Raw genomic sequence first — 24976 nt, forward strand, 5'->3', positions numbered from 1 at the left:
CTCTCACCACCTCGGAGCTCAACACGATCCCCAGCATATCACAGTCCTCCGACATGTGAAACTGACCCCCACGCCACACATGTATGGCCTCGAACCTCTCCAGCTTTCCAGCTATGCAAGCGAGTTGTTTCCCCAGACAAGTTAAGACGCGCAATTATGCCGGTCCGAGATACCGCGGGTCCAAACGCGGAAGAATTCTAGTCCCTTTTTCTTTGTTGTTGAGAGAAGCCGGAGAAATTAGGGACATGACTGGTACCTCGGGCGAAGTACCACGCCACTAACGGTCGTGCGGGTCAATACTACCGCGATATGTACCGTGTTGGATTCATTCCCTTGGACACACACTTACCCCAAAATGGTAGCGCGGAGAAGCTGATGCATGGTTCTGTATTGATTTGCGGCTCAATTATATCCATGTGCAGGGCCTTAAGGGTCTGTGGGGTCAATAACGGCTTTGCATCTGGCTCGGCGATCTCGTCTCCAAAGTAGCTTGAGACACGGCAATGTGTGTTGCGCGAAAATGAAGTTCCGGTGGCTGAAAGCGAGGTTGATAGAGGAACTGTGGGGTCGAAGATTGCGGTACTGGCTAGGATCTGAATAGGAAAAGATGGGAGGAAGGCTTTCCCTTTGTGGAGGCTCGAGGGCGAAATATGGAGTTCATCCGAAACCCACAATGCAACGCGACGACGCTGTGCTTCGTACCTCTGAGAAATACCTCAAAATCGCTAACTTGATAGGATTCGACAGCGCCTACATTTTAGTAGTTGTCACTCGTAGTCGGAGGCGCTGCGCACTTCCAATACAGGCCGGTCTTCCAGAGCGCTGCATCAGCGCTTGGACGGATACTAGGTCAGCATGTCTCAATCCACGAGCGTAGTCATCATCATCAATTTGGAAGGCACGAAAAGAGTAGCAAAAGCAGGGCCATGCGGTCTAGAATGTGCTGTAAACCATGCTTCTTCCGCATTATTCGAATATACATGTGAGAGGTTCACAGGAGCAAGGCGCACGCTTCGAGGACGCCGTAGTGCCTTCTAGGTATCACCGCACGTTGGGACAAGACTTTTTTAGCAGTCACCAAAGCACTCTGTCCTGTCAATCCACGCTTTCGCAGGCTCAAAAACGATAAGAGGGACAGCGATTGATTCCCACTACTCTCGCGCGAGAAGGGCATCTAGTCTTCCTGGGATACATGATCTATCGTCTGATTGTCCCCACTGGGCGTCCTCGAGTTCGTATTACGCTCGTAATCATACATATCGTCATCTGCAGCGGCGTTCCTCCCCCTCATTACTCGCAAGCAGGGTTCAAGAAATCCAACGCAGCTGTTGATAGTGTTAGCACTTTGCTCTCATGCGCGCAAGACCCAACACGACATACCCAGGTTCTCTCCCATATTACATGTCGCCGCTGAACATGATGTTACAGCATCGAAGAATGGTCCACATAAACAGTCGTCGTCTGCGTTAGGGTCGCAGCCTGCTACTACCGCAGCTTCGTTCCAGCAGTTCATCTATGAGAGTATCATCAGCGCATATTCTTTGTATGTTAGTCGAGAGTGAGTAGACAACTTACCGGACAGGATCCAGCCCCAGCAACGCCAGCCCCTGTGCCCATAGGCCCTGGAGGGCCCTTTCTCCGTGACAAAGGCGTAGACAGCGATGTGATGGGTGACGCAACAGCAGCAGTCGCTACAACGGCACTAACAACAGCAATAGTGAAGCGCATATTTGCGAGCAGGGATTCAGTAGTCAGTAGCGATCGTGGGGCCTTTTACAAGCGAAAAAGAGTGTTAATGTTTAGTTGTTTTCTTGGGTTCGATTCGTATTGATTGAGCAATGCGATGGTCATGCAAATTCAAGCGATCTAACTACGCGCGTTCCTTATATGAAATAGACAGCGTAGACCGTGTATTAATTAGGTGGGTGGTCCAAGGTGATGCTGTTAATGCGGGCTTGTTTCGCATTTCTGCCGCACCATCGGTTACAAGATGGTGTTGAAACGGCACCCACGTACTGGGCTCTTGCTGGCTACGATTAACGATGATTGGAGCGATACGGAACTCGGAATCGTCTGCTTAGTGTGGCGCGGATATCAGAAGTGCGCGGTTTTGTCGTTCGTCTCTAACGAACATGTTGCGATAGCTGTACGTTGGACTCGGGAACAGCGACTCGCATCGTCGCGCCAATCGTCGTTATGTTGCAAAACTATGCTCTATGCCTGTTGATTCTGGCAAGGTGAGAACCACTACATTTACAGCAAAGGAAACACATAACAATGACAGCCTAGGCGCCTTCCAGAATACGCCACAGAGTTCCAGATCTTGTTTCTCCACGTTCAATCCGCTCAACCACACGCCTGGTCTTGCCGCCTGTCTATCACGAGGCACCCGAGTCTCTGTTTCAGTTATATACATTCATGCCTTGTTGGTTCTCAGTCCAAACATCAGGCTCCGTCTTACTGCCTCAGAACAATGCACTTTTCGGACATGTCTTCTTTTAACAGGTGGCTTTGTGTCAGGTCTACGTAGAAACGGGTTTACGGCACAGTGTTCTAAGATGATGAATTGGAAGTCGTGGTTGCTGACTGAGGATATGCGCCCACGGATCTGGAGTTACTAATCTGGCCTTTATAATTTCACGACACGAACCATACCTGAGACCTATTTACACAACGCTCGAAGCCTCCAACACCATCATCAGTTTCCAAATCTTGGCATGATCACTCTGAATGTGACAAGATAGCCCGTGTGCTAGGTGTATGCAACACCACACCAATGCCATCTCGACCCCATACCACATCGAGGCGAATCTCCGTGAACAAGTTTCAGTTTCCCAAAACTTGGTCGCATAGCACTTTGATCTAGCTACATTTTTTTGTTGAAACACTTGTGCATATTGCCGGCGGAAGTGCTGAGTACCTCTTACACAGAGTTTGCGGCATGTAGAGTGCCCTCACAGCTCAAGCATCGGTCAGATAGCGGAAAGACGTCTAGAGCACCAACGATGCATACTATTGCGTGGATTCGCGGCACTTGACACGAAAGAACGAGGCAGCATATGATAAGACCCGTCTTTGGAGATGATGTGCTACGCTACATGTGTATCAAGTACATCAAGCTGGAGTCACAGCAAATCCGAAGATCAATCGCTCAAGACGTGAATACTCAATCATCTTGCACATATTAGAAGCCCACCACCTCGTTCTACTCGAGGCCACCCTTCGCAACAACACGTTCGATCCACGCACTCACTTGCTCCCTCTTCTCCTCAAGAACAAGTGGGAAATGGTCGCAGTCGATTCTAGTAACATCCACCTTCCTCCCCTCTCTCTCCGTATCAACCCAACTTTCCTCGATCACGTTGATGGCAGTCTGCTGCACCTCTGGCAGAATGATAAGATCCTCCGCAGCGAAGAACCAAGACACCGGGAGGGCTTTGTAGCCAGCGTGGGTAATTGCATCGCCGAAACAAGCACTGTAATGCTTTCCAAACTTGGCGACGTACGAGATACCTTCTTCCTGCGTAAGGTTGTTGAAACATATGGCCGCTGTAGCCGCGGGGTCTGGCTGCGACATCCATCCATTCTACGGGAAGCATGTTAGTCTCACCGCGTTGTTTACGGTAATGTAAGACGTATGTTGACCTACCTCATCTATATCAACAGGAGCACCTTTGCCGCCCACGAGAGTCTGGCCACAGCTTTCACCGAAACGTGGTACAGCGGCTGTAAGGTACCCGATGCGTACTACCCCGCCAGTCTTTCCTTGCTGTTCGCGCTCTTTCTTTGTCACATCCTTCAAGCTCTCGGTGGCTGCGCAACCTGTATGGGTTAATTTTGAGCGATGTTTTCGTCTATAAACAACCATGTGGACGATCTTGGACTTACCACCGTAGCTATGAGCGATTACGATGACTTCCTTTCCGTCGTCTGCCAGCTTCATCACAAAATCATTGATGTATTTTGCGTCATCGTACATACTTGGATGGGCAGTACCGGAGCTGGCGTGGTAGCCGGCGGGGTAGCAGGGTGGTTCGAGGACATGAATGTCGTATCCTTTCGCACGGAGGGGCGTTACAAGAGAATCGTACATGCTAGCGGGACAGAAGGAGCCCGGGATGAGGACCACACTGGGTTGGGAGGACATCTTCTCAAGTTCCAAGAATGTGAAATCTGAACCAAAAGAAAGCGATGTGAGGTTCAGGGACTGGTGAGTGGTAAGTACGATATTGTATGTCGTTGCTGAGAGTTGATGTTGGTCTGGCGCTGATGGACGAATCTCGACTTCGACGATTGGTTTCTTATATAAATTCAATATACTGGGCGTTAACCGGCTTACTCAGACTTTCACTTATCGCTCATCCTACGATTCATCGACTGCAAGGTAAGGACGGATACCGGAAGTTGTGCATCGTCCAAAACTCGATCCTTAGCGATCGCTTTATAAGCCTCATGCATTGCCATCTTCATACTCGTGGAGAAGATTGTGGATGAAAGCCCGGTAGAAACACGATGGCGAGAAGAGGTGGCCGTGCACTCTGATGTTCTGACATGTTCAATGTCAGAAACTAGTGCCAGATGGGAAGGGCCGACGCTAGCTATTCCCCACACTGACGTTCAGAAGTGTTCAATAATGAACATCAGGCGTCCATATTAGTAAGCACGACTGTTCGTGTAAAGCTCTCGGACGACTTGGAGTGGATGATAGGAACACAGATTGCTGGCCAGTACCACAAGACCAAATGAAGCTGTTGGTCATGAAGAGCACAGTGAAGAGGAGTCTAGGCTGCTTCGCTGCAGAATGTTTCAATGAAACGTCAGAGCATGAAATGAGCATGGAAGTAAATATGTTGGTAATAGCATTTAGAATAAGAAATTAAGCCGAAAAGAAACGGGCTCAGGATATATATGTCGCTAAAACCAAATATCTGCACTTTCTCTTCCATCAACCTCAAGACACACTCGGGTCAATCGCTCTAAACCACAACGGTCTCGGTGATCTTTCCAGTGTCAGGAGTAGAATCGCTGTAAGAAGCAGCACAGATGACTGAGTATTCATCCTCGCCGTAGTAGTAGCCAGTGTTGACGGCATAGGACTCATCCCATGGCTGGGTGTAGAGAGCGCAGTAAGTACCGAGAGGAACGCCGTTCTTGGTCAAGATGTAGGAGGTGAAGAAGTTGCAGGGCTTGTACTCGCCGTTGGCGTCAACGAGGTGCTCCTTGTCGAACTGGGTCTGCGACTCGCAAGCAGCAGCACAGAGGCTGGGGTCGTAGGGGTTGGTGTTGAAGAGACGCATGCCGTTGTAAGTGTCGTAGTTCTGACCGTTCTTCTGGATGTAAGGAGCGTTTATGGCAGCCTTGAGGTTGGTGGGAGCGTTGTAGCCATCGACAGTGGGGGCGCCCTTGCATTCGCCCTTGCCAGCCTTGGAGTATCCTTGGGTGACGTTAGTAAAAAGCAGGTGAATGGGACGAAGAAAGCTTACCGTTGCTACCGGTGATGACAACGTGGAAGTCCCCACGGTACTGGCCCTGGTTGGTAGCCGACGCCTTAGCGACGGGGTATCCGTAGATGGAGCACTTGATGTTAGTCACTGGCAAGGGGTCTTGGTCTGGGCATCCGGCGCCAGGGTCTTTGCTAGGATCGCGCTCGAAGAAGAGGTTGAAACCAAGGCAGAACTTCTCGCTGTTGCAGAAGGCAGCACATTCGTCAACGCTGTACGAGTCCAGAGTCTTGTAGGTCAAGTAGCCAATCTGTTCAGTAGAGCCGATTTCATCGACGAAGGACTCCTTGTATCCAGTGGGGGCGATTGCCTTACGGGCAGCCTTCCTAAGGTCGTTGTTGGGGTCAAGGTAAGCGCCCACGGAGCCATCACCAGGAACGTACTCGGCACCAGCACTGTATCGATTGTTAGCCACCCTGTTTAAGTAAAAGTGGTCTGGATACAAACTTACCCTGCAGGCTGATCCTGGCAGGCATCACGCTTCTTTACCACAACACCACCTGTTGCAACTGCAGCAGCAGCAGACTTGGTGGCAGCTTCCTGGTCGTAGGATACGGGGAGCTCAGCCGTCTCTGTGGCCTGGGGCCCAAGAACAGTAGGAGTGGGGACGGCCAAAGCAGCCTCAATGTTGATCATCTGGGGGAGGGCAGCAGCCATGCCGCTAAGAGCGGAAGCAGCGAAGAGAACGTTACGCATGTTGAAGGTTGCTTGGTGGAGATGGTGATGGAGAAGAAGAGTTGATGAGATGCCAGTGAAGCTTACTGAGTGCTGCTGTGGATGAAGATCGTTGACTGACGAGAACGGACATCTTACTTATACATCGTCAGGACATCATGATGGAATACATGGGGCATGATTTAGCCGAGCCCTGTGTTGTTAGCTGCAAGCCGCAGTTGTTGCTAACGCCGTTCGATAGCGCTTGGCGGCACCCATCCAGCTGGGCGTGTTGGTCGTGAAGTCTGACAACTTGACCAGATCGGGCCCAAAGTCGCGAGCGTGTCGACCTTGGTGGACCAGAATGGAGCTTTGGAACAACGATGCAAGTTCCAGCCGTACGTCGTTGGCTTGTGGCTTGCAGACTCGTTGCGCCCGAAAGACACGGTATCGCAGTAGACATGGGGTGCAGCAAGGGATGGCATTGAGGAGTGATACGATCGCAAGCCACAAGTCTGGTGAAGCGCTGCATAAATCGCGTCCACCGAAAGGACCAGGAGGAGTGCCGGGGACATAAACAACCCGAAATAGTGACGGGAGAGCGACTGAGGCTAAAGCTTAACGCACGAACGGGCCCCTTGTCAGTTGCCATGCTGATCTCCTTTAGCGAAGTCAGGATGAGACGGGAGATAGCCCAAGCTAATTTCCACAAACGTGTTGGTATCCAGGCACCGTTCCCGCACCACCAACACCAAAGTTGGCTTGTTCGACCAGAGCGGTCAAGTGCGCCCCACTTCCGATAGCGCTAGCACGTTGGCTTCTGCAGTTTCGAGAAATCCTCAACAACACCCTTACATGACGACAGCCCTATCTTGTCAATGAATCGTTCATCATCATTGTTTTATCGGATCGTTTTTGGACGTTGACGGCTGCTAACGTCGAGTGGAGTAAACTGTCTGCCGAACTTTCTGTAACCACACTAGGATGCAGCTATATTCAGCACACTGGAATTGCCCCGATAGACGGTCGACACCTGGTGCCTTTCTGGTAAAGCGTCGAACCCAAAAGCGGCCGGTGAGCCCACGTCACGAGACTGGCGTGGAGGTGTCAATATTGGTCTACAGTACTCACCCCAGTTAGCGCACAGAAACCACAGCCATCTGCAAGGCTAGACGCTATCTTCCTCGTCATCCGACCTACCGGTTTGGGATCGTCGACTGGATCCGTTACCGATACCGCGTTTTCACATCGCTACCGGTTCCGCTCATACCAACTGGCTCGCGGTTTTTGGGAACCATGGAAACATCAGAGCTTAGCCGTCAACCTTGCAGTCGGAAATATTAGCCACCCTACAGCATTCCAAACAATGCCATTACCCTGGGAATGTCTCTTCGGTAACCTGACTTATGTCCGACAAAGTCCTCGCCCAGCGGTTTGTCGAACAGCTCTTGGTGCACTTCACTCCGCGGATCTAGACGCTGCGCCTACAACGAAAAACGCCTGATCAGACTTGGAGTCTGCCACAATGGCTGTCTCTAGAGGCGAGCTGAGATGCGGGGCTACTCCACAACTGTACAACGACGAGGGTGCAGTCCACGGTGAGGCCGATGCTGGCTGTCATGCATGCACGACTAAATATTGTCACTTGCATAATGCTAGTCTCTCGCGAAAGTTCACAAGCGAGCAAATCCCCACGTGTAACCGCCGGCTGCTGGAGTGGACCACGGCTGCGAGGCTGGTCTCAAACAATGGGTTTACAATGACACATGGTAGCGAAGAAGGGCACTATTCACATTGTCTAGAGAACGTTCAACCAGAAGGTACGGCACGTTGTACTATGACTCCGCACAACGTACCACGGTACTCATTGCCTAGAGAACTCTTGTTATGGAACCCGAAGCCTTACGCAGGATACTCGGGTGTCAGGGTTCTACTTCTTCCCCACCTTTGCTGTTCTGATACCTCGAGGCTGGTACAAGGTGATCGCGTTCACGCTAAGTGGATCTTCACGATACACGCAGCCCTATTAGAACTCAGCTTCTTACTCAATCATGCCCAGCCACAAGCTACCCAGAGAAGGACTCCAAACGTCGGCACCGGTGAGCGTGGACCCAGAAAAGCCACAGCGGTGCTGCATATGTTTTGACGCTTACTACACGTCTACCAGAGACGAGGATGCCGAAGTCCCGGTTCAGCCGCCATGTGGACATGTCTTTGACGACACTTCCAATATGAGATGGATGCAAACCGAATCAGCATGCTCGCCTTGTAGATTTGAGTTGTTTGACGATGAGTTTGAGGACGACAGCGAGTACGACTTGTGGATAGGCTAGCATGAGCATGACTCAGCTAACCAGCCTTCCGGAGCCTCTTCGGGACACACTTCCACATGTTTTGTTCGTTCCTGGTTTTCCGAGGGAGCGAATTATCATTAGTGAGCTAAACTATTCTGCGGCTCGCAGCAGTACAGCCGCACACCGCCCCTTCGACGCCCGTTCGGGTAGCACTCTCTCAGCTCCCCCAGAATACGCCAGGCAGCCTTATCGTGCACACGCCCAGATGGGTCGCCGCTATGGCCATGGGAAGACCTCGACATCCCATTTCGAAAGCGAAGATGTCTGGATCACAGCGCTAGTTTATGGGAGAGGTGACGTGGCTGCAGTCGGGGTGGACGACGGCTGGATCATAGCGCTTGACAACGATACGGTCGAGGCCGATGAGTTGGGGCTATATCGATAGCTGTACCTGCGCGAGGTGACAGTGCTAAGTCTTCCAGATTCCCTGTTCGATGATTTGCTCGCTGAACATATATAGTGGATGGCTGAGCTGAACGAGGCACGATACAATGCATACGATGTGCTCGACTCTCTTTTTTGATGCCCCAAGCGCGACAGTTCGGTGCTGTAAATCCGCCTGAGAAGTGCTTATGTCTCCTCAGTCTGATCTTGTCGACCAAAGCCCTCTGCATGCGGGTGAGTTCCGGCACATGTTGTTCTTATTCGATCATCTCAAGGTTCCCTTTTGCTTTCATAATTCATATCACATAGTTTACAGACGTCTGGCACCATTACCTATGGTTTTTTGCTTTCATCCAAGTCCGCTTATTCCGAGCATTGTCATTCCTGTCAAACTACAACGAGTTCAGGCAATAATTACCAGCAGAGCTTCGAATCAAACGCCCTCGCATCCCATTCAAGCTCCACATCGTCACTCTCCCAAGAAGCCGAACAACTAGTCCTACTATCCAAGTCCGGCCTTCTCGCCCCATCCCTCTTGTTACCTCCCCAGTGGCTCTCCGCACCGGAGCGCTGGTACAAATCGATGATCTCCGATATGACAGCGCTCTGCGCAGAAGTTGTATCTTCTTCCATTTGACCATAATGTTCCTCCACATCGAAGAATTGCCCCCTATGTTCATCGCACAGCGGCTTCTCGCACAATCCAGTTGTGGCAGCCAACCGTGAAGTGACCGGTATGCGAGTTTGACAGTACGTATTTGAGCATCGAAACATACCTGGTTTTTTCGGGAATGGGCTACGCATGTTGGTTGCGGTATTCGTCGTGGAAGTGATGATACTGAGTTTCTGTTGGCCATCGATACCATTGGTAACTCGCGGCGCTGATACTAGGGTGACAGTTTGCGTCTCATATGCTGCTAACGATAGCTTATCAACCTATAAGGTGCGTGTACGAAGTCAGTGTATGTCTCACATGCAGTTCGTACAGGGTCATTTATACCCATACTGGCGTTTGAGCATAAGGTGAAGTAATAACCTCTGTAAAGACGCAATCTAAGAAGTTTCGTGAGTAGTAGGATTTTGAAGGGAAGATTGGACCGAGGAACGATGTGCATTCTGTGCATGTACATGATATGTTCAATGCTGTCGTTGCTGCTGCTGACGATTTGGAAAGCATTACTGCTGCTCAGTAGATCGAGTCTAGTACAGCTTTCCGGTCTTGTTGCTGTATCGTACCGTTATCTTTCCTTCGCCATCATCCTCCCATCTTTATCGCAATCATCTGTAAAAGACGCAATGTTTCAACACACACTCTCCTACAGATCCTCGATTTCTTTGTCCGTCATCATGAAACAACATATTTGAGTTCCAGGCCTAGACAAAGCCGCAGCGAAGGCGTTGGCGAGAAGACGACGTTTTACTCCGTGTGTATAGGATACTTCGCGCTTTGTTTGTTTACCTGCATGTTCGTAGCCGCTCTGCAGTGACACTCAATGTAATCCTTGTGCACGGTCTGAGAACAACGAAATGACACTTTACCGCATCGCAGTAGAATCTTATCGAGCGCAATGCAGTGTAGTGGAAATAGAAATCCTCCGTGGCGCCCATGTGGTGGAAAAAGCAAGTAGAGCGGGCAATTCCTTGATAAGCTTTGCTGCCCTGCGCGAGGCCACAGCAGCGTTTCTGTATTTTTTGTTTCTTTCTTGGAAGGGCAACCGGCATCTTCTTTGGGCAGGCTGCAGCTATGCCGTGTTTTTGGTCACGTTTGTGGAAAATACTGCGCACTTCTCTAGACCTTGTTTGGGTTTGGGTTAGTATTGAAGAAGGCGGCTTGCGTGGGGGTGTTTGCGCTAACTGGTTCGTATGAAGAGCCGGTAATGTGCACCTACGACGAGCTTCGCATTGCGCTTTTACTTTTTGACTGAGTTTACGAGTACCGTGTAGCCATGATAATTGGCTGTCGCAACAGTAGGTTGGTGATAAACGCAGAGGGCATTCGCTGCAATATTGGTGGTGACTGTTGATGAAATGTGGTTTTGCGCGGATCCCTTGAAGCACGTCGACGGTCTCTTTTCTCCCTTGCATTCTACTCCTCTTTTCTACTTAATCGCCTTCAGGTGTGTCTTCTAGTGTAGCCCCAATGTTAATATTACTATACTGGTACCAGTCCTGAGAGAATTCATGACATACATCCCACAGGTCAAGCCAGTGCGTGGCGCAAAGATAGTCGCCGTTGTGACCGGCAGCTTTGTGGGATTCCCTGTTGAGATTGCGTATGCAGCCTTTGTGTCCACAAGAAACAGAACAACCGGGTTGTGCGGGCTTTGTGATTGTTGAAGTAATGGCAATGGTGTGCTCCAGAGATGTGGTGTTGTGGGTTGGGGTGGCAAGAGATGCGAATTTTGGTGAATTATGCATTTTGCGAGCGTGCATGATGTAATCCATGCTGTTTGGACGTGCAGTTACTTGCAAAACATAGTGTGTAGCGGTAGTGTGTGTATTCGTGGTAGCGATGAAAAACTTTGTATGTATTGTACGAGGGTCTGCGTCGTGTTGCGATGAAGGATTGGGTGACACAAAGCTTGAGAGATGGTGTTGAAGACAAGAAGAGGCTGGGAAAGGGGTAGTTCTTGTAGACGCACATTTGTCTTTGGTACGATTGAGGTGGTAAACTCCCAGCGCGTGGTTGGCTGCCTAGAGATCCTATTGCAATCTTGCTCTCAGCGGATTTAGCCTCACTCCTCTCCTATTGTGACCGCTGGAACCTACGGTTTTGTATATCTATTGCGAATCAACTATTGTATCTCGTTAACGATGGGCGAACGGCCGCTTTTGTAGCCGACACAAACCAGTCTCAGGGGATGCGATGATGCTGGCGAGGTCGTTGCGCCGTCATGCTTGAATGTACGATTGTTTTATCCGTTGCGCAAATCTACCGCTCCCGACGTGACTGTGCAAATGCCCTTTCATGAATTGGGAGACTGGATACGTACTCGTCAAGAAGAGGCCGTAGGTCCTCTTCAAACGATTCACCCTGGTCTGCTGCCATCTGCTGCCGCAGCGCATGTGCCTCACAGAGACCTTCTAGCGAGTCAATGATTTTCTCCTTGTCTGCTCATACCATGTCAGTTAACGCTTGACCTGGGTCTGAAGTCGATCGACTGGGGGTGTTGGCGTGCGGTTAGACTAACTGATCTTTGGGCCATCATCTTGTCTGGATATCTCCTTGTCTGGGTCGATTGGAGGAACACCCTTCTCTTCCCAACGGTTGAAGATATTGATGGTACCACAGTCGCCGACGCCGACACACCACTGACCATCACGGCTCCAGGCGAAGTGGCGGAATGCGAAAGCTTTGTACTTTGGAGTCTCAACAATTTTGTGCGCTTTTATCGAGCGAAAGGGATCTGATATACCTCGATCGCGAGGCTGCTCTTTTAGTCTCTGCTGTTTGGCCTTAGTGTTGCCAGAGCCAGCGCTGATAGCAGATGATGTAGTGGATGTTGAGCTTCCCTCACGCACATGCCTAGGTAGACCTAGCAGTAAACCTTTTGTGTTCAAAGAGCCATCCTCTCCAGTTCCAGCATCCTCCAGGCGTTGTAGGTCCCAAAAGAAGGTCTTACTTCTCTCGTTGCCCGCAACCAAGATCGGATGACGGCCAAGCTCGTGAAATAGGGAAAATCGTATGTAGAATTGATTTGTATATGGCAGTTCGAATTGTAGAAGCCTCTGGAAGCGCCCGCCCCATGCGGATCGAGTGCTTGAGGTGGAGTTTGCTGGGATGGTAACGGGAGTCCTACTGTGAACTGCGCTCGAGGTGGGGATCGGCGCAGGAGGCGTTGTCGAGCGATCGGAACTGAACTCGTCGATACTCCAAAGTATGATTTTGTTCTCGCGACACGCATGGCTTAGGATCAAATTGTCATACCACTGAACACTGTATAGTGTAAGTGATAGTAAACAAGGACTGAAGAAGGGAAGTTACCAGTCAATGAAGTCAGTATGAATCTCAGTGGTGGAGAAATGCGGATAGTGCACTATGGCCGGCTTATCGGTTCCAGCGTGCTTCTTGAGGTCATCGGGTACAGCCCACTTTGCTCGTCAGAACTCGTCTCCAAACCGTCAGTAGGCCAAGGGTGATGTGTCCTACCAGATTGATCCTAGTGTCCATACCTGCAGTTAGGATGTACCGTCCTTTCAGATGGTATGCCTACCAACATTAGCATATTACATTGGTCAGATTGGCAAGCCACACACAAGCGTCAGCACCTGATCCTTGTGGCCTTGTCCGTAACAGATGGCTCCGAGCGGTTGCTTTTCGTGCGACGGGTGCAGGCTCCATATTCGGAGGCTATGGTCAATGCTCACGGATGCGAGAATAGTGGGGTCTACTGGGGATATAGCAAGGTCGTTGACAGACTGTTGGATGTCAGAGAAGGCAGCTCGCAGTGAGCAGTAGAGGTAAATACATCGCCATGACCTATCAGCGTCTACGTGCAATGTTAGTAGATGCAGTCTGATTAGTGATGTAGAGCATACCGTTGCGAGCTTTCCTGTTCGGACGTTCAAGACCTTGATGCGAGAGTCGCCGGTCACGCACACAAGCGGGTCACCATTTTCCGCCTGAGACCAAACGACACTGTTGTAGTTGATGTGCTGATTGCAAAAAGGCGAGTGATTAGCCAGGCCGAGCACTGAGGGTATGTACCTACCTTGTCGTCGGGTGCGCCGTGTTCTGTGGTGTTCTCTTCATCTTCAAACCACCGCAGGATTTCGATGGTGCTGTTCTTGTCCAGTATGCACCGACATATGACAGTCTTGGCCAATCAGTACAAGGTTGATGGGCCACAGCGTGATACATACAAAGCGACCTCCGCACAGAGCGAAAACAGGATCGAGACCGGGAGCGGTATAGGGATAAAAGTTTACATCGTAGAACTGGGCTGGGACGTGATGAGTATTGCATGAAGTGATTATTGATGCGCATCCTAACTCACTAGAGCTAAGCCTAGACTTGGTTTGGGCCTGGGGAGGTGTTAGTGGTGGCTAAGAGGTACACGGAAGGCATGGGTTACGCCTAGTCTCACTGTGCCCCTCAGAGTAGGCAGTTCCCAGTTGCAGTCCATCTTGGCATGCATAGGATGGGATTTGCTCGGAATCCACAGCCGGAACAGCTAATATGCAGGGCGCGGGTCTCGTGGCAGGTAGCCTGGTTCCAAAGCCGTGTATGTCAATCGGATACTAGGAAGAGGCGAGCGCGGGAGACAGGGCTTTTAGTCTCATAGAAGTTGTCACTTGCAGCAAACAGGTGAAGGACGCGTAGACGGGGAGGAGCAGAGCAAAGAAGGGCCTGTTTGTGCGCCTACAGGCGCTGCGTCCAATGAAGAGGCGTGGCTGAGTGCAGAGAATGGGGGAACTGGAAAGAAGGAAAATAGGTCTTGCATGTGGCTTGTGGCGTAGTTTGGGGATGATCGTCGATGATGTTGTTGGGTTGAGGGCTCGGGATGACAAGCACCAGGGTAAAACAGGTCAGTACCACCGAGCCAGAAAGACTGGCGGCAGTGCAGCTCGATGCTGTGTGAAGCGGCAATCTCTGTGGGTAAGATTTTGGCAAGCTGGTGAGGGCAGTCGGAGGCGTGTCCGTGAGGTGTTTGGTGGTGCTAGCGCGCCAGTAAAGTTTGCATGTCTACGGCAGTGATAGACGTCGGTACCGCCAAGGCTAGTCGCATGGGTGGCAGTTGCAAGCTGCAGGCCATGTATTTACACCCGCCGTGTGCAACGCATGGATGCTCGATTGTTTCGTCCGAATGGCCTGATGGATCATCCTTCGTACCAGCACGACTGCCGTTGCCCCGCGCCGCTGCCGACAAGCTGCTAACCGCCGTTGACTACAAGTCTCGCGTCGATCCTTGGGCGGCGCAACAAGGGTTTGCCGTTCGTCAGCTCATTTTCTGCACATCTCTTGCATACCTCGCCCTACAATCTCATCCCATCCTATCCCAGGAGCGTCCTCTCGTATCCTCTACACGTCGCAACAATCCTTTCGCTTGACCCGGCTGACTTCTTTTCCCGCTGCCCATCACGAGTCTGCGTCGCGCTGCCCTCACAGCTGGCGCCCTCGAATTCCCGCCATCCTGGGCTTCGTGACCGCAACCGAGCCAGCTCCAACGTCAACGCTTCTCACTCTGTTGGTTTATGCACACGATCCAGCTGCACTCTGCTCCAATCCTCGGCTAGCCGCTTCAGGCAGTCGTCCCCCGTGTGCTTCTTCATATAATTCTACTGCGCTGCGACAGCCTGCCTCGTTGCCAGTGAGGGGCAACTGTCGCTTCTTGATCGCCTATTACATCATACCGACTGACTCGTGTACATTGCGACCTTTCATCTCATCCTCGCTGCCACACCGGGCCCTTGTTGCACCACTTTCACTGCCTTCTCTCTCTCTCTCTCCTCTAACCCAACTTGTGCGCCTCTGTGCCACTTGGACCCTGCCTATTTGACCGCCCTCCGCTCCCTCGCCTGATCCGCCCGGAATCCTCATAATCTCCACCGCCCGTCCCAGAGCGAATTATTAGATTCGACATATCAGGACGAGTGCGGTAGAGTAGGAACGACACATTCGAGGCACATCGCTCCCTCGTTCCTGCCACAATGGATACTACCTTCATCACCATTCACGGTACGTCAGCGAACTCTCCCGACTAGCCAACCATTTCTCATTCCTGACAGACCTCTCCGATGACGCCCACATCTTATACTCTTCCGACTCGATTGTCGACATCCTCGGCCATACACCTGACGAGGTAGTCAATCGGTCTGTGTGGCAATTTTTTCATCCAGATGAACTCCCTCTGGCCAGAGCGCATCACAGCCGGGGAGTGAGATTGGACAAGGCTGCTGTCTTGTCCTATTGTCGCCTGAAGAACCGCCAGGGACAATGGGTCGGCTGTGAATGCTGCTTCTCAGTCGTCTACGATGTCCTTGTCTGCTGCACCAGCATCTATAGACAGGGTATGCAGAGCCAGAGTAAGTCTTCTAACCCGTTTGGTCCCTGCGGCTCGCTGATCCTAGCCAATCAGAACGCGCAATCGAGGCTCCTATAGTCCGCAAGCTATTTGCCTCGTCCCCCAAGGACCCACGCTACCACATGTTATCACATCTGTCCAGCAAATTTGACCTCGGCCCCGATGATCAAACTCATGAGCCACGAGCTGCCTTGTTTCTTAATAGGTTCACGCGAACCTTGACTGTCATGTACGCAACCAGTGGCATTGAGCAGATCATAGGCATCTCCGGAGAGGCTATGAAGGGACGCAGCTTCTATTACTGCATTGCTCCCAATTGCCTCGAAGATGCAGTCCGCTGTCTTGAGTCGGCTAAAGGCAACGACTCTATCGCCTACATGCGCTTCTTCTTTCGCGACCCCCGGCAGGACGACGCACCTGATGCATCCTCATCTGAGAGCGAAGATGACATCATGACGGATGTCACGTCCGACGATGAGTCCGAGGGTGGAGAAGGTCTTGGCGGTCATTCTACATCCAACGGCACGGCCAGACATCTCTCAGACTCAAACCACACCACAGATAACAGTGAGGAGCGTTCTGCGTCGCGCACCAATTCTGGCGATAACCGCAACCCAAGTGATCCGCATCAAGCCATGTTTGGTGGATCTGCGCCCCGCTCATCGATATCGTCTGTGAGTTCGCCTCGTTCTGAGGCTCACGACGACCCTATCGAACTCGAGGCTGTTATATCCTGTACTTCAGATGGACTGGTTGTGTGTCTACGTCGTGCCCGCCCCATGTTACCAGGCACTATGCCTGTTGCCCAGCCAGCACATCAATACAATGGTGTTTACGCCGCACCATGGGCAGCACAACCCGTGTTCCACCCGGCGCCACAACAAATGCCTCAATACCCTCTCGGCGCCCGATACCCAGCCATGGTGCAGGCAGGACCATCTATGGAATTCCAGAACAACTTCATGCAGAGCATTCGCGATGTCGCCGTCTTTGCATGGGCACTTACTGGCATCAACGGCAGCCTCGTCGATTATGCTCGTGGTAAACCAATAGGTGAGAGTCAGCCACCAGAGGGCTTCCCGGTTTGGAACCCTTTGCCAGACCCCGGATTTGGCAAACAGCTGTCTGCAACACCATCAGGCTATGTTTCAGGGTCCAATAGCTCTTCAAGCAACGATCCATTTGGATTCGGCGATCCAGGCCTCCGTTGAGAGACCAGCTCCGCACCCCTGCATCTAGCAGACCCAACACAAAGAAGTTTGACATGCGACGTAGTGTTATTAGCGGTACTGGCGAAGGCTGTCTTCTCTCCGGCCGAGAAGTGCAACCAGGCTTTCATGCCACATGACTTTAATGACGGATGCTGTGGGCAGCTTATAATCTTATATGAGCGACAGCGCGGAATATACCAGGCCAGGTGCGGCTATGTTATCACCATATGGTACGCTTTGTTGGACCACTCCTCTCCTTCTAATTCAGCTGTGTATAGCAGTCGTTTAAAAAAAACCCCAATATTTCGACTTTTCCTCGCTGTCCCTATGTTCATGATCATTGTCATGCATTCAAACGAGCGCCGAAAATGCGTACTAACATCCTAGTGAACCGATACATATTGACAACTTGGGCGAACGACTAAGATTGAGTGCTGTTCCGCTTACATGCGCCCAATCTCTCGTCAGGCGGCGAGGTGCAGGAGCAGTTCAGGCCCTCAGCTACCGACAAAATGCAACAGTTACTCGCAATGCAGATGATGGTCGTGCTCAATTTAGTTCCAAGGAAGGATTCCGGATGGCTGCATTCTTAAATCCGCCATTAGCGAGCGCACAAGACCGATGGGCTTTGTTCTTCTCCCTTTCGCCCTTGCAGCGACCACATGAGGTCACGGAACCCTTTCGGAGCGTGTTCTCTTTGTCGTGTCGCCCCTGAGGCTGATGCTACACCACTACTCGGCAAATAGAAACTCAACATTTACGCCATAGCTCTGGTGATGCAAGGCTATAAGTACCAGGTATATGTTTCATCTTGTGCATTCCTTTTAGAAGTCCGGTCGCTTGATCTGCTTCCGAGCCCTTGTTTGCGTCGCTACCGCAACGGTACGCTCACGTCTTGCGCGTCCGAATATTGCACTCCGCTCTGATCCCTTTTCCTTAGTCGGGTTCGAGGTGGCCTCTTCACCTAGTGTTTTCTTTGCCTCGCCTCGATACCCTATGACGACTGTAATCTTCTCGAAAGTCAATACCTCCGGTATGGCTTCTGCAACACGTTGGATATCCTCCTGGGCTACTGTATTCATGGTTCTCTCTTCAACGTTTGTTCTTTTTCCATCCACATGCCTCGCGCAGGACAATTTCGGCCTTCAAAGTAGCAGCCCTACCGCGTCGTCAACTTTAGCAGATGAATCAAGCTCGACAAGCTCTGCAGCTGCGCAAACACATACCATATCTGTCGGTCTAGCAGATCACAAGTTCAGACCGGAATCAACAAACGCCAATATTGGCGATGTAAGTAGACCCCCACAGACGATCTTGAAGACGCTCTTGTATCTGTGATTTCGTACCAGCATCCCAATAGACAGCTTGGAATCATACTGACGTTATAAAGACCATAGAATTTGCCTTTTACCCTTTGAATCACAGTGTGGTGCGCGCGGAATATGGCTACCCATGCATCCCCTACGAAATGACAGGGCAAGGCAAAGCTGGTTTTTTCAGCGGTTTCAAGCCCGTCGACTCTGTCCTTAACTCCCCACCGACCTACAGCATCAATATCGAAAACACCGATCCCATCTTCTTCTACTGTTCAGCTATAGGTTCTTGTATAAATTACGGCATGGTGGGGGTCATCAATCCGAACGTAACGACCAGTGTCGATCAGCAATATCAACTAGCGCTTGATAGTGCCTACATGCTTAATCCTGGCGAGCCATTCCCACCAGAGAGTCCACAACCGAGTAATATACCCACCAATTCAGCGACACCCGGACTTAGTGATAGTACCAACACTGATAAGAAAGGTCTTTCAACAGGTGCCATCGCAGGGATCGCTATTGCAGGCTCCTCTGTCGTCATCATTGCAGGCTTACTTTTCTTCTTCTGGGGCCGCACAAAGGGCTTGAAAGACGAAGTAAATCGAAATGCAGGAACAGTACGCTACCCACGCCCAAACAACAGGAGTCCCCCAAGGATGTTGGAGATCGGTCACAATCACCCTGCCACTACCAGCGGCAATGGAGTAGGTATCTATCATCAATATCAACAAACACCTTTGTTACCGGCGCATGTCGTAGACTCTGCGTACCAACAATACAACTATAATCAGGGGTACAGTAATGCACCAGGGTATAGCACGTCAGCACCATCTTACTTCAACCCGCAGACCCCTCCCTCTCATGCGCCTCCTCCACCGCCGCCGCCATCGCAACAAGAACTACAACAACAGCAAAATACGTACGAATACGACATTAACAGTTCTGCCGGTCACCCTGCTCACACAGTTCCTCCTGTACAACGGCAACCCCGACTTAGCATAGACTATGCACTCTCCCAACGCTCCCTAGGCGGTGCTTTTGAACTCTCACCTACAAGAAACGATGCAGGAACTCTACAAAGCAATCATACCAGACCTCCTCCCACCAATAATCCCAGCCACAATCATACCTGCAGCAACGCCAACGCTAATAACCCTGACATTGTCTCTCTATCTCCTTCTCAACCGTACCGTATAACATCACCATCACACGTTCTTGCCACTGCTGCTGCTACCATCAACAGGGTAGAAGAAAAAGCACCGAGTTACTATGAAAGCGTGTATAGACCGGGTCCCAAACATATCAATGGGGGGAAGATGGGGCCTATGGAAATAGATGGGAGAGCTGTGACGGGGGAAACTACAACTGCGAGGATGACAGAGGCCAAGTGGGAGGAGGTTGGTGAGAAGACGGCCGGCGGAGGAGACGTCGTTTACAGGGGATAGATGGTTGGTCTTCTTTGTGTTGTTCGTTCTCTTCCATTCCTTGGTTTTTGTCTTGGGTTTGTTACCACTTGATTATATCTTCCTTTTGCGACATGGGAGCCATGCTTCGTTTTGGGACTCAACTTAGTATGATATAGATAAATGATAGTTTAACGGATGTGTATATACTGGTAAATTTAGCATTGATGGCTTCGTTGTGCAATCCCGTCTAGCTTCGGAACGCCTCGATGCGTTGCCTGATGAATGGACATCATGTTCGACTGGCACAACACACATACATATGTGTAAATTGGTAGGAAATGGTGGTTGTATGATGATAGTTTTTTTGATTTGAATTCTTGTGTTCATTTCATCTCGGCTAAACACAGACGCTCAGCAATAGAGGACGTGGCTTCACTACTCATCTTCAAGCCGTACAGTAGAGAAGAACGGGGCTGCCCGTCTTCTCCACTTCCGTCTCCCTCATCCCTAGGATGCTCAGCGCAAGAGTCAACCAACGCCACACCAGCTCCATCCATACGTAGACAGGGAAGTTATTTTGCGTGTAATGGAGAGCCCATTGAAAGTATTCCGCTTTTTTGAAACCCCCCATCAAATCGATATATGGTAAACCCGACCGAACACTTCAAGTCGTTGGAAGAAAATGATAAAAAAAGGAATGAAAGAGATAAGTGGGAAAACAAAGGATCGTTCGACTTGTAATCATTACATGTTGTTACACTCCAAAGGGTAGAAAAGAAGAACCACGAGTCGCCCTGCGGCCCGCGAACTGATTTTGAATAGGAGCAGGGTATCGTGAATCATGTCGCTCATGTCGAAGTGGAAGTAGTTGCCATAGTAGGCGCGACGGGTACTTCAGACGGCTTCGTCTCCTCTACGACTGGTGGGAGGATCGCTTCGACAGCCTTGGGTGGTGGCGAATTTGTGTTCGGCAGGCTAGCCGTCGATAGCGTAGGTGAGCTGGTTGATTGTGAATTTAGTGGCGGCGTAGCGTTCGAACCAGTCGACTGTGTTTGCGCCAATTTGGTTTTTCGGTTGCGATTGGTGTAGTCACTTAGACTGAGCTTCTTGCGCGCCGGCGCAGGCTTGAGGGCGTTGTTTACAGCAGGCGAGAACGGCGATGCAATACTTGAGGTGCCCGGCGATTGCGCAACTGTACTTTCGTTGAAAATTGAAGAAGTCGATCCAGGAGTGACAGCACGGTTGTTGCTGGTGTTGACCAAATCGAGCTTCGTAGGCATCTCACCATGAAGATCCGCCGACTTTGGCGCCAGACCGGTAGTAGACTTTGGGGATGGTTCAGCTGGCGTCGAAGCTGACCACGGAGGATCGGGGGGTTGTGCTGACGGTTGTGGAACCTCCTTTGGAGCTTCCTTAGGAGGCTCTGGTGCAGATACCTCAGCCGGCTCTTCTTGTTTCGGTTCCGAGAGCTTGGGAATCGCATCCTCAGATTCGGTCATCTCTATGTCTACTGTAGGCTGCGGTGTGGGTTCCTTTGCAGGTGTGAGTTCTTTGTGTCTTGTATCTGGCACAGGCTCTGTAGCGATGTCCATCGCGGAGGGCTCCTCGAGCGGTGGAGATGGTGGCAGTGGCGACGGCTTATTTGACGACACATCCTTCCAAGCTGGCGACTTGGCCTCTGTCTTAACCGATGTAGACCGCATGCGCTCGCGTTGTAGCTTGTCCTCTTGCGCCTGCTGCAGAAGCTTACGCTTGAATGAAAGTGGGGGTTTCATTTGACGTGGCTTGATGCAGACTTGTGACTTCACATCATTATCTTCAATTGTCTGCGTTGATGCGTTGATATAGACGGGTTTTGGACGGGGTGCAGGACGACCGTTTGTCTTTGTAGAGCTACCCGATGTTTTGCGTGCTACGCCGTGACTGTGTTCGCGATGGCGGGCCGAGGGTGAAGGTTCGGGGTGTCCGAGTCGTCTCTGTGCATCTGCATTAGCAAGAGGAAGCGAGTAGGAAGATAAGCGTCTTACCGAGGCAGAGACACTCGGAGTATTCAGATTCGATCCGGCGCTGGTTCGTTTCCTCTTGCCCTTGTGCTCATCGTGATCAAGCTTCTGGAACAAGAGTTCCTGGTGCTGGATCTTCCTCTTTTCGCGCTCGGAGAGTTTATCGCCTTCTAAGGAGGAGAAGTGGGTTGCCGGTGTTATGTCGCGACTGCTCGACTTGTGTGAGCCAGACGTAGAGCGAGCGTCCATTTGGTCTTCGTCGATAGTATCGCGGTTGGCTGTTTCGCTACCAGCACGGCTATTGGTTGCATGGCCTGTACTCATAGGAGATATCTGTGATTTTTTGGCCTTTTTGCCTTTGGCCTTTAATGTAGCTGGCTCTGTGATCGTGTTCCTACGAGCGCGCTCTAGGAGGCACTCGTTGCCGTTGGATGTATCGCAGGCGCAGCCCCCAAAGTTAGCTAAGACGCAAGAAACCCAAGGCTGTATTCTTCTAAATCCTTCTTTGGCGCCGTTGGTAACGACTCTGGCAAGCTGTTTTTGTACCTCGGAATCAATATCCCAGCCGACCGTGAGTTCCTCGCCGGGACTGATCTCGCGCGTCGCTAAGAAACAGAAGTGGTAGTCGTTACTGGAGTCAATCAAGATCTTCATGGACATGTTAGGACTGCAACTTCTTCGAGCGTATCGGAGAATGTTGCCTTCTCGACGGGTGTCAATATATATTGGCAAGTGAGGAGGAAAGAAGACGAAGGGTTCGGGGTGTCGGAGCAAGTCCCATCTGTTGGATGCATCAGAGTAGTAATCTGCCTTTCGTCCGATGAGTCCTTTGAGCTCTCCAACGTAGCCACCATCTGGTACCGGTGTCTCGGCGGTAATGAAGTGCCATTGTGGGTGCAGACCATGCGCTAGTATACCCGAGTCGACATCTGTCTGTTTCACGATCTCTGGCGCAGTTGACGTTTCGAGTTCCTGGATAGTAATATCAATGCGTGAGAAGATGTCTTGTGGTTTCTTGCCTCCGCTTGCTTCGGCAAGGGCTTCGGGGTCTTGGAGCCACATGGCTATGTCGTTTGCGACATCGATACGGGTGTAGGAGTTGGAATCAGCTGAGGGTGGTTCAGGTTGTCGATAGAGGTGCATGAACTCGGACGAGTAGTCCTCGATAGGAGCCTCTGGATTGGTAGGCGACTTGACAGGACTGTGGCCGTTGAGCATGACTGAGCCGCCCCGTTTCCGTGATGTTGGCACAAGAGCTGGTGCTTGGCTAACGACGCCCACGGATCCAGAGGGACGATGGCTGGTCTTTGGACGTTTGTTCGGCGGTGGCTGATCTCGTGGGCTACCACTCTTCCGGTCAGGGGTGTAATGTAGGTCGCCGTTAGTTTGCATTGGCCATCCATTAGGTTGTACGGGGCCATGGGTGTCCTTGGTTCGCTTCTTAGGGTTCTTGGCTGATGCTTTCGGTCTGCCCTTGCGCTCGCCGATACTGTGTACTTCTCTTCGGAGGCGTTGCTTCTCAGAGGCGCTTTTTGAGTCGATAGCTCGCGGAAGACAGTCTGCGCACTCGTGTACATCGGGGACGTGTTGGGCAGACTCGTAGTAGCACACGATGTGCTGCCACGTATCGCACTTCTCGCACAAGACCGTGTTGCCGTCGTCATCAGAGTATCCACAGATGCATTTTATCGTGGATGACTCTTCTTCCTCGATGGTGGCTTCTAGTGGAGGCGAGGCGGTCGCGAAGGTGGGTGGTGGTGGTGGGCCAGCGTAGAGGGCGAGAGGGGCCGGCTGATGATCAGCATACGCCTGAACCGACGAGACGTCTGTCATAATCTGGCAGTGAGGTTCGCTTGTATATTGTGTCATGTAGTTGGTGCTCAAGCTCTGTATTCTTGGGATCGCATGACGGCCGACGCGCGACCAGGAAGAGCAGGGCTACCGACGGCGACTCGAGACGGATCAAGTGACCGCCGTCAACGGACAGCCAGATGTTGTGACGATTCGTCTAGCTAAGAGAGGTCGTGGCTAAGGGGAAGAGGGTTGCGTGTCCGGTTGCAGCGTGTGCGGATAGGGAGCAGGATGACGACGGAGGCTCGAAAACGTCACTGTGGGAGTGGAATCGAAAGCCTATCATGAAGAGACGGTATTGAGACGGTGTGTGTTCGATTCCGTGCAATGCGCCGGCAGGTGAGGCAGCGTGGTGAGGGTGGAGGCTCGAGGCGGCTTCGGAGGGAGGAGATGGCTGAGGCCTGCTGTAACAAAGGAAGCGGCGCGCGCAATCAAAGGCGTCGGCGTCGACAGTCGGGGCGACTGTGAGGTTAGTAGTCCAGATGACGACCGTATGGCAAGGACGGCGTCAGGCGGTATGGGAGTCAGAATAGCAGTGGAGAATCGAGCGTGCGAATGTCCTGAGAATGAATGGCCCCAACTCTCGCGAGCGAGAACGGCTTAGCTCGAAAGGCCCGTGCACCACCAAGGACATGGACAGGAGTGAACGCTAGAGGTCATTAGTCAACGAGGGGGTTACAGTAAGTGCGAGATCAAATTCGTGGCGCGTGTTGCCATGCTGGCGCCTTCCCAGGCGCAGCCTAGATGGATATACGGTGGCTGGGACATGCGAGAGAAGTCCATGAGCCGGCATTAAGAGAATAATAAAAATGCAAAAGATGTAACGCTTTGGGGCTGGGGGTTTGGGCGTAGATGTGACGAGAAGAAACGGCAACAGCGGAATCCTTGAGCCAGGCTAAGGCAGTCAGCGAATGAGAACATGACCGGCACGAAGCCTGCAGACGAGCCAGGCCGAATACGGATAGCGTTGGTCAGATTGCAGTCGCGCGCAGATCAAGTTCGGAGGGCCGAGCGTCGTCTCAAGACTGCGATCAACTGTAGCCCGAAAGCCGTTTCTCGATACATTCGCTCCCGCTTGTTCCTCTCGCACAAATGTGTCTTTCCTTGTCGCGCGTCGTTTGCATAGAAGGCGCGAGCGACTTGTCGGGGCAGGCGCGCTGAGGCGAATAAACAACGATAAGAGCTGCAGGCTGCCCCGCCTAGAACTTGGATGAAACAATTGCTTCGCCACCTCAGAACGTCATCATCAACGGCTGCATGCTAGGGGTCCC

General features: G+C 51.5%; 6 protein-coding genes across 6 annotated transcripts; 2 read left to right on the top strand and 4 right to left on the bottom strand.

Annotated features, from left to right (window-relative positions):
* Positions 1-1290: 1290 nt before the first annotated feature.
* Positions 1291-1728, bottom strand: ALTATR162_LOCUS1762 (uncharacterized protein; the record flags this gene model as incomplete). Its single annotated transcript, XM_043309360.1, has 3 exons — positions 1291-1325; positions 1381-1513; positions 1576-1728. The coding sequence occupies 3 exons, from the start codon at positions 1726-1728 to the stop codon at positions 1291-1293; spliced, it is 321 nt and encodes a 106-aa protein (XP_043165295.1).
* Positions 1729-3205: 1477 nt separating this feature from the next.
* Positions 3206-6197, bottom strand: ALTATR162_LOCUS1763 (uncharacterized protein; the record flags this gene model as incomplete). The annotated part of the gene is made up of 6 exons (XM_043309361.1): positions 3206-3586; positions 3650-3822; positions 3889-4207; positions 4983-5434; positions 5484-5896; positions 5953-6197. 6 exons carry the CDS (start codon positions 6195-6197, stop codon positions 3206-3208), a joined length of 1983 nt encoding a protein of 660 aa, XP_043165296.1.
* A 5399-nt stretch (positions 6198-11596) lies between these two features.
* Positions 11597-14019, bottom strand: ALTATR162_LOCUS1764 (uncharacterized protein; the record flags this gene model as incomplete). Its single annotated transcript, XM_043309362.1, has 13 exons — positions 11597-11612; positions 11663-11674; positions 11887-12004; positions 12085-12830; positions 12879-12985; positions 13044-13103; positions 13151-13312; positions 13363-13383; positions 13433-13549; positions 13606-13710; positions 13757-13836; positions 13891-13918; positions 13969-14019. 13 exons carry the CDS (start codon positions 14017-14019, stop codon positions 11597-11599), a joined length of 1623 nt encoding a protein of 540 aa, XP_043165297.1.
* Positions 14020-15544: 1525 nt separating this feature from the next.
* ALTATR162_LOCUS1765 (uncharacterized protein) lies at positions 15545-17129 on the top strand (the record flags this gene model as incomplete). The annotated part of the gene is made up of 3 exons (XM_043309363.1): positions 15545-15572; positions 15623-15919; positions 15973-17129. 3 exons carry the CDS (start codon positions 15545-15547, stop codon positions 17127-17129), a joined length of 1482 nt encoding a protein of 493 aa, XP_043165298.1.
* Positions 17130-18597: 1468 nt separating this feature from the next.
* On the top strand, positions 18598-19890 carry ALTATR162_LOCUS1766 (uncharacterized protein; the record flags this gene model as incomplete). The annotated part of the gene is made up of 1 exon (XM_043309364.1): positions 18598-19890. One exon carries the CDS (start codon positions 18598-18600, stop codon positions 19888-19890), a length of 1293 nt encoding a protein of 430 aa, XP_043165299.1.
* An 809-nt stretch (positions 19891-20699) lies between these two features.
* On the bottom strand, positions 20700-23687 carry ALTATR162_LOCUS1767 (uncharacterized protein; the record flags this gene model as incomplete). The annotated part of the gene is made up of 2 exons (XM_043309365.1): positions 20700-21827; positions 21879-23687. The coding sequence occupies 2 exons, from the start codon at positions 23685-23687 to the stop codon at positions 20700-20702; spliced, it is 2937 nt and encodes a 978-aa protein (XP_043165300.1).
* Between the last annotated feature and the right edge of the window lie 1289 nt (positions 23688-24976).

The sequence above is a fragment of the Alternaria atra genome, assembly GCF_907166805.1.
Source record: "Alternaria atra isolate CS162 genome assembly, contig: 21, whole genome shotgun sequence".
Classification (NCBI taxonomy): domain Eukaryota; kingdom Fungi; phylum Ascomycota; class Dothideomycetes; order Pleosporales; family Pleosporaceae; genus Alternaria; species Alternaria atra.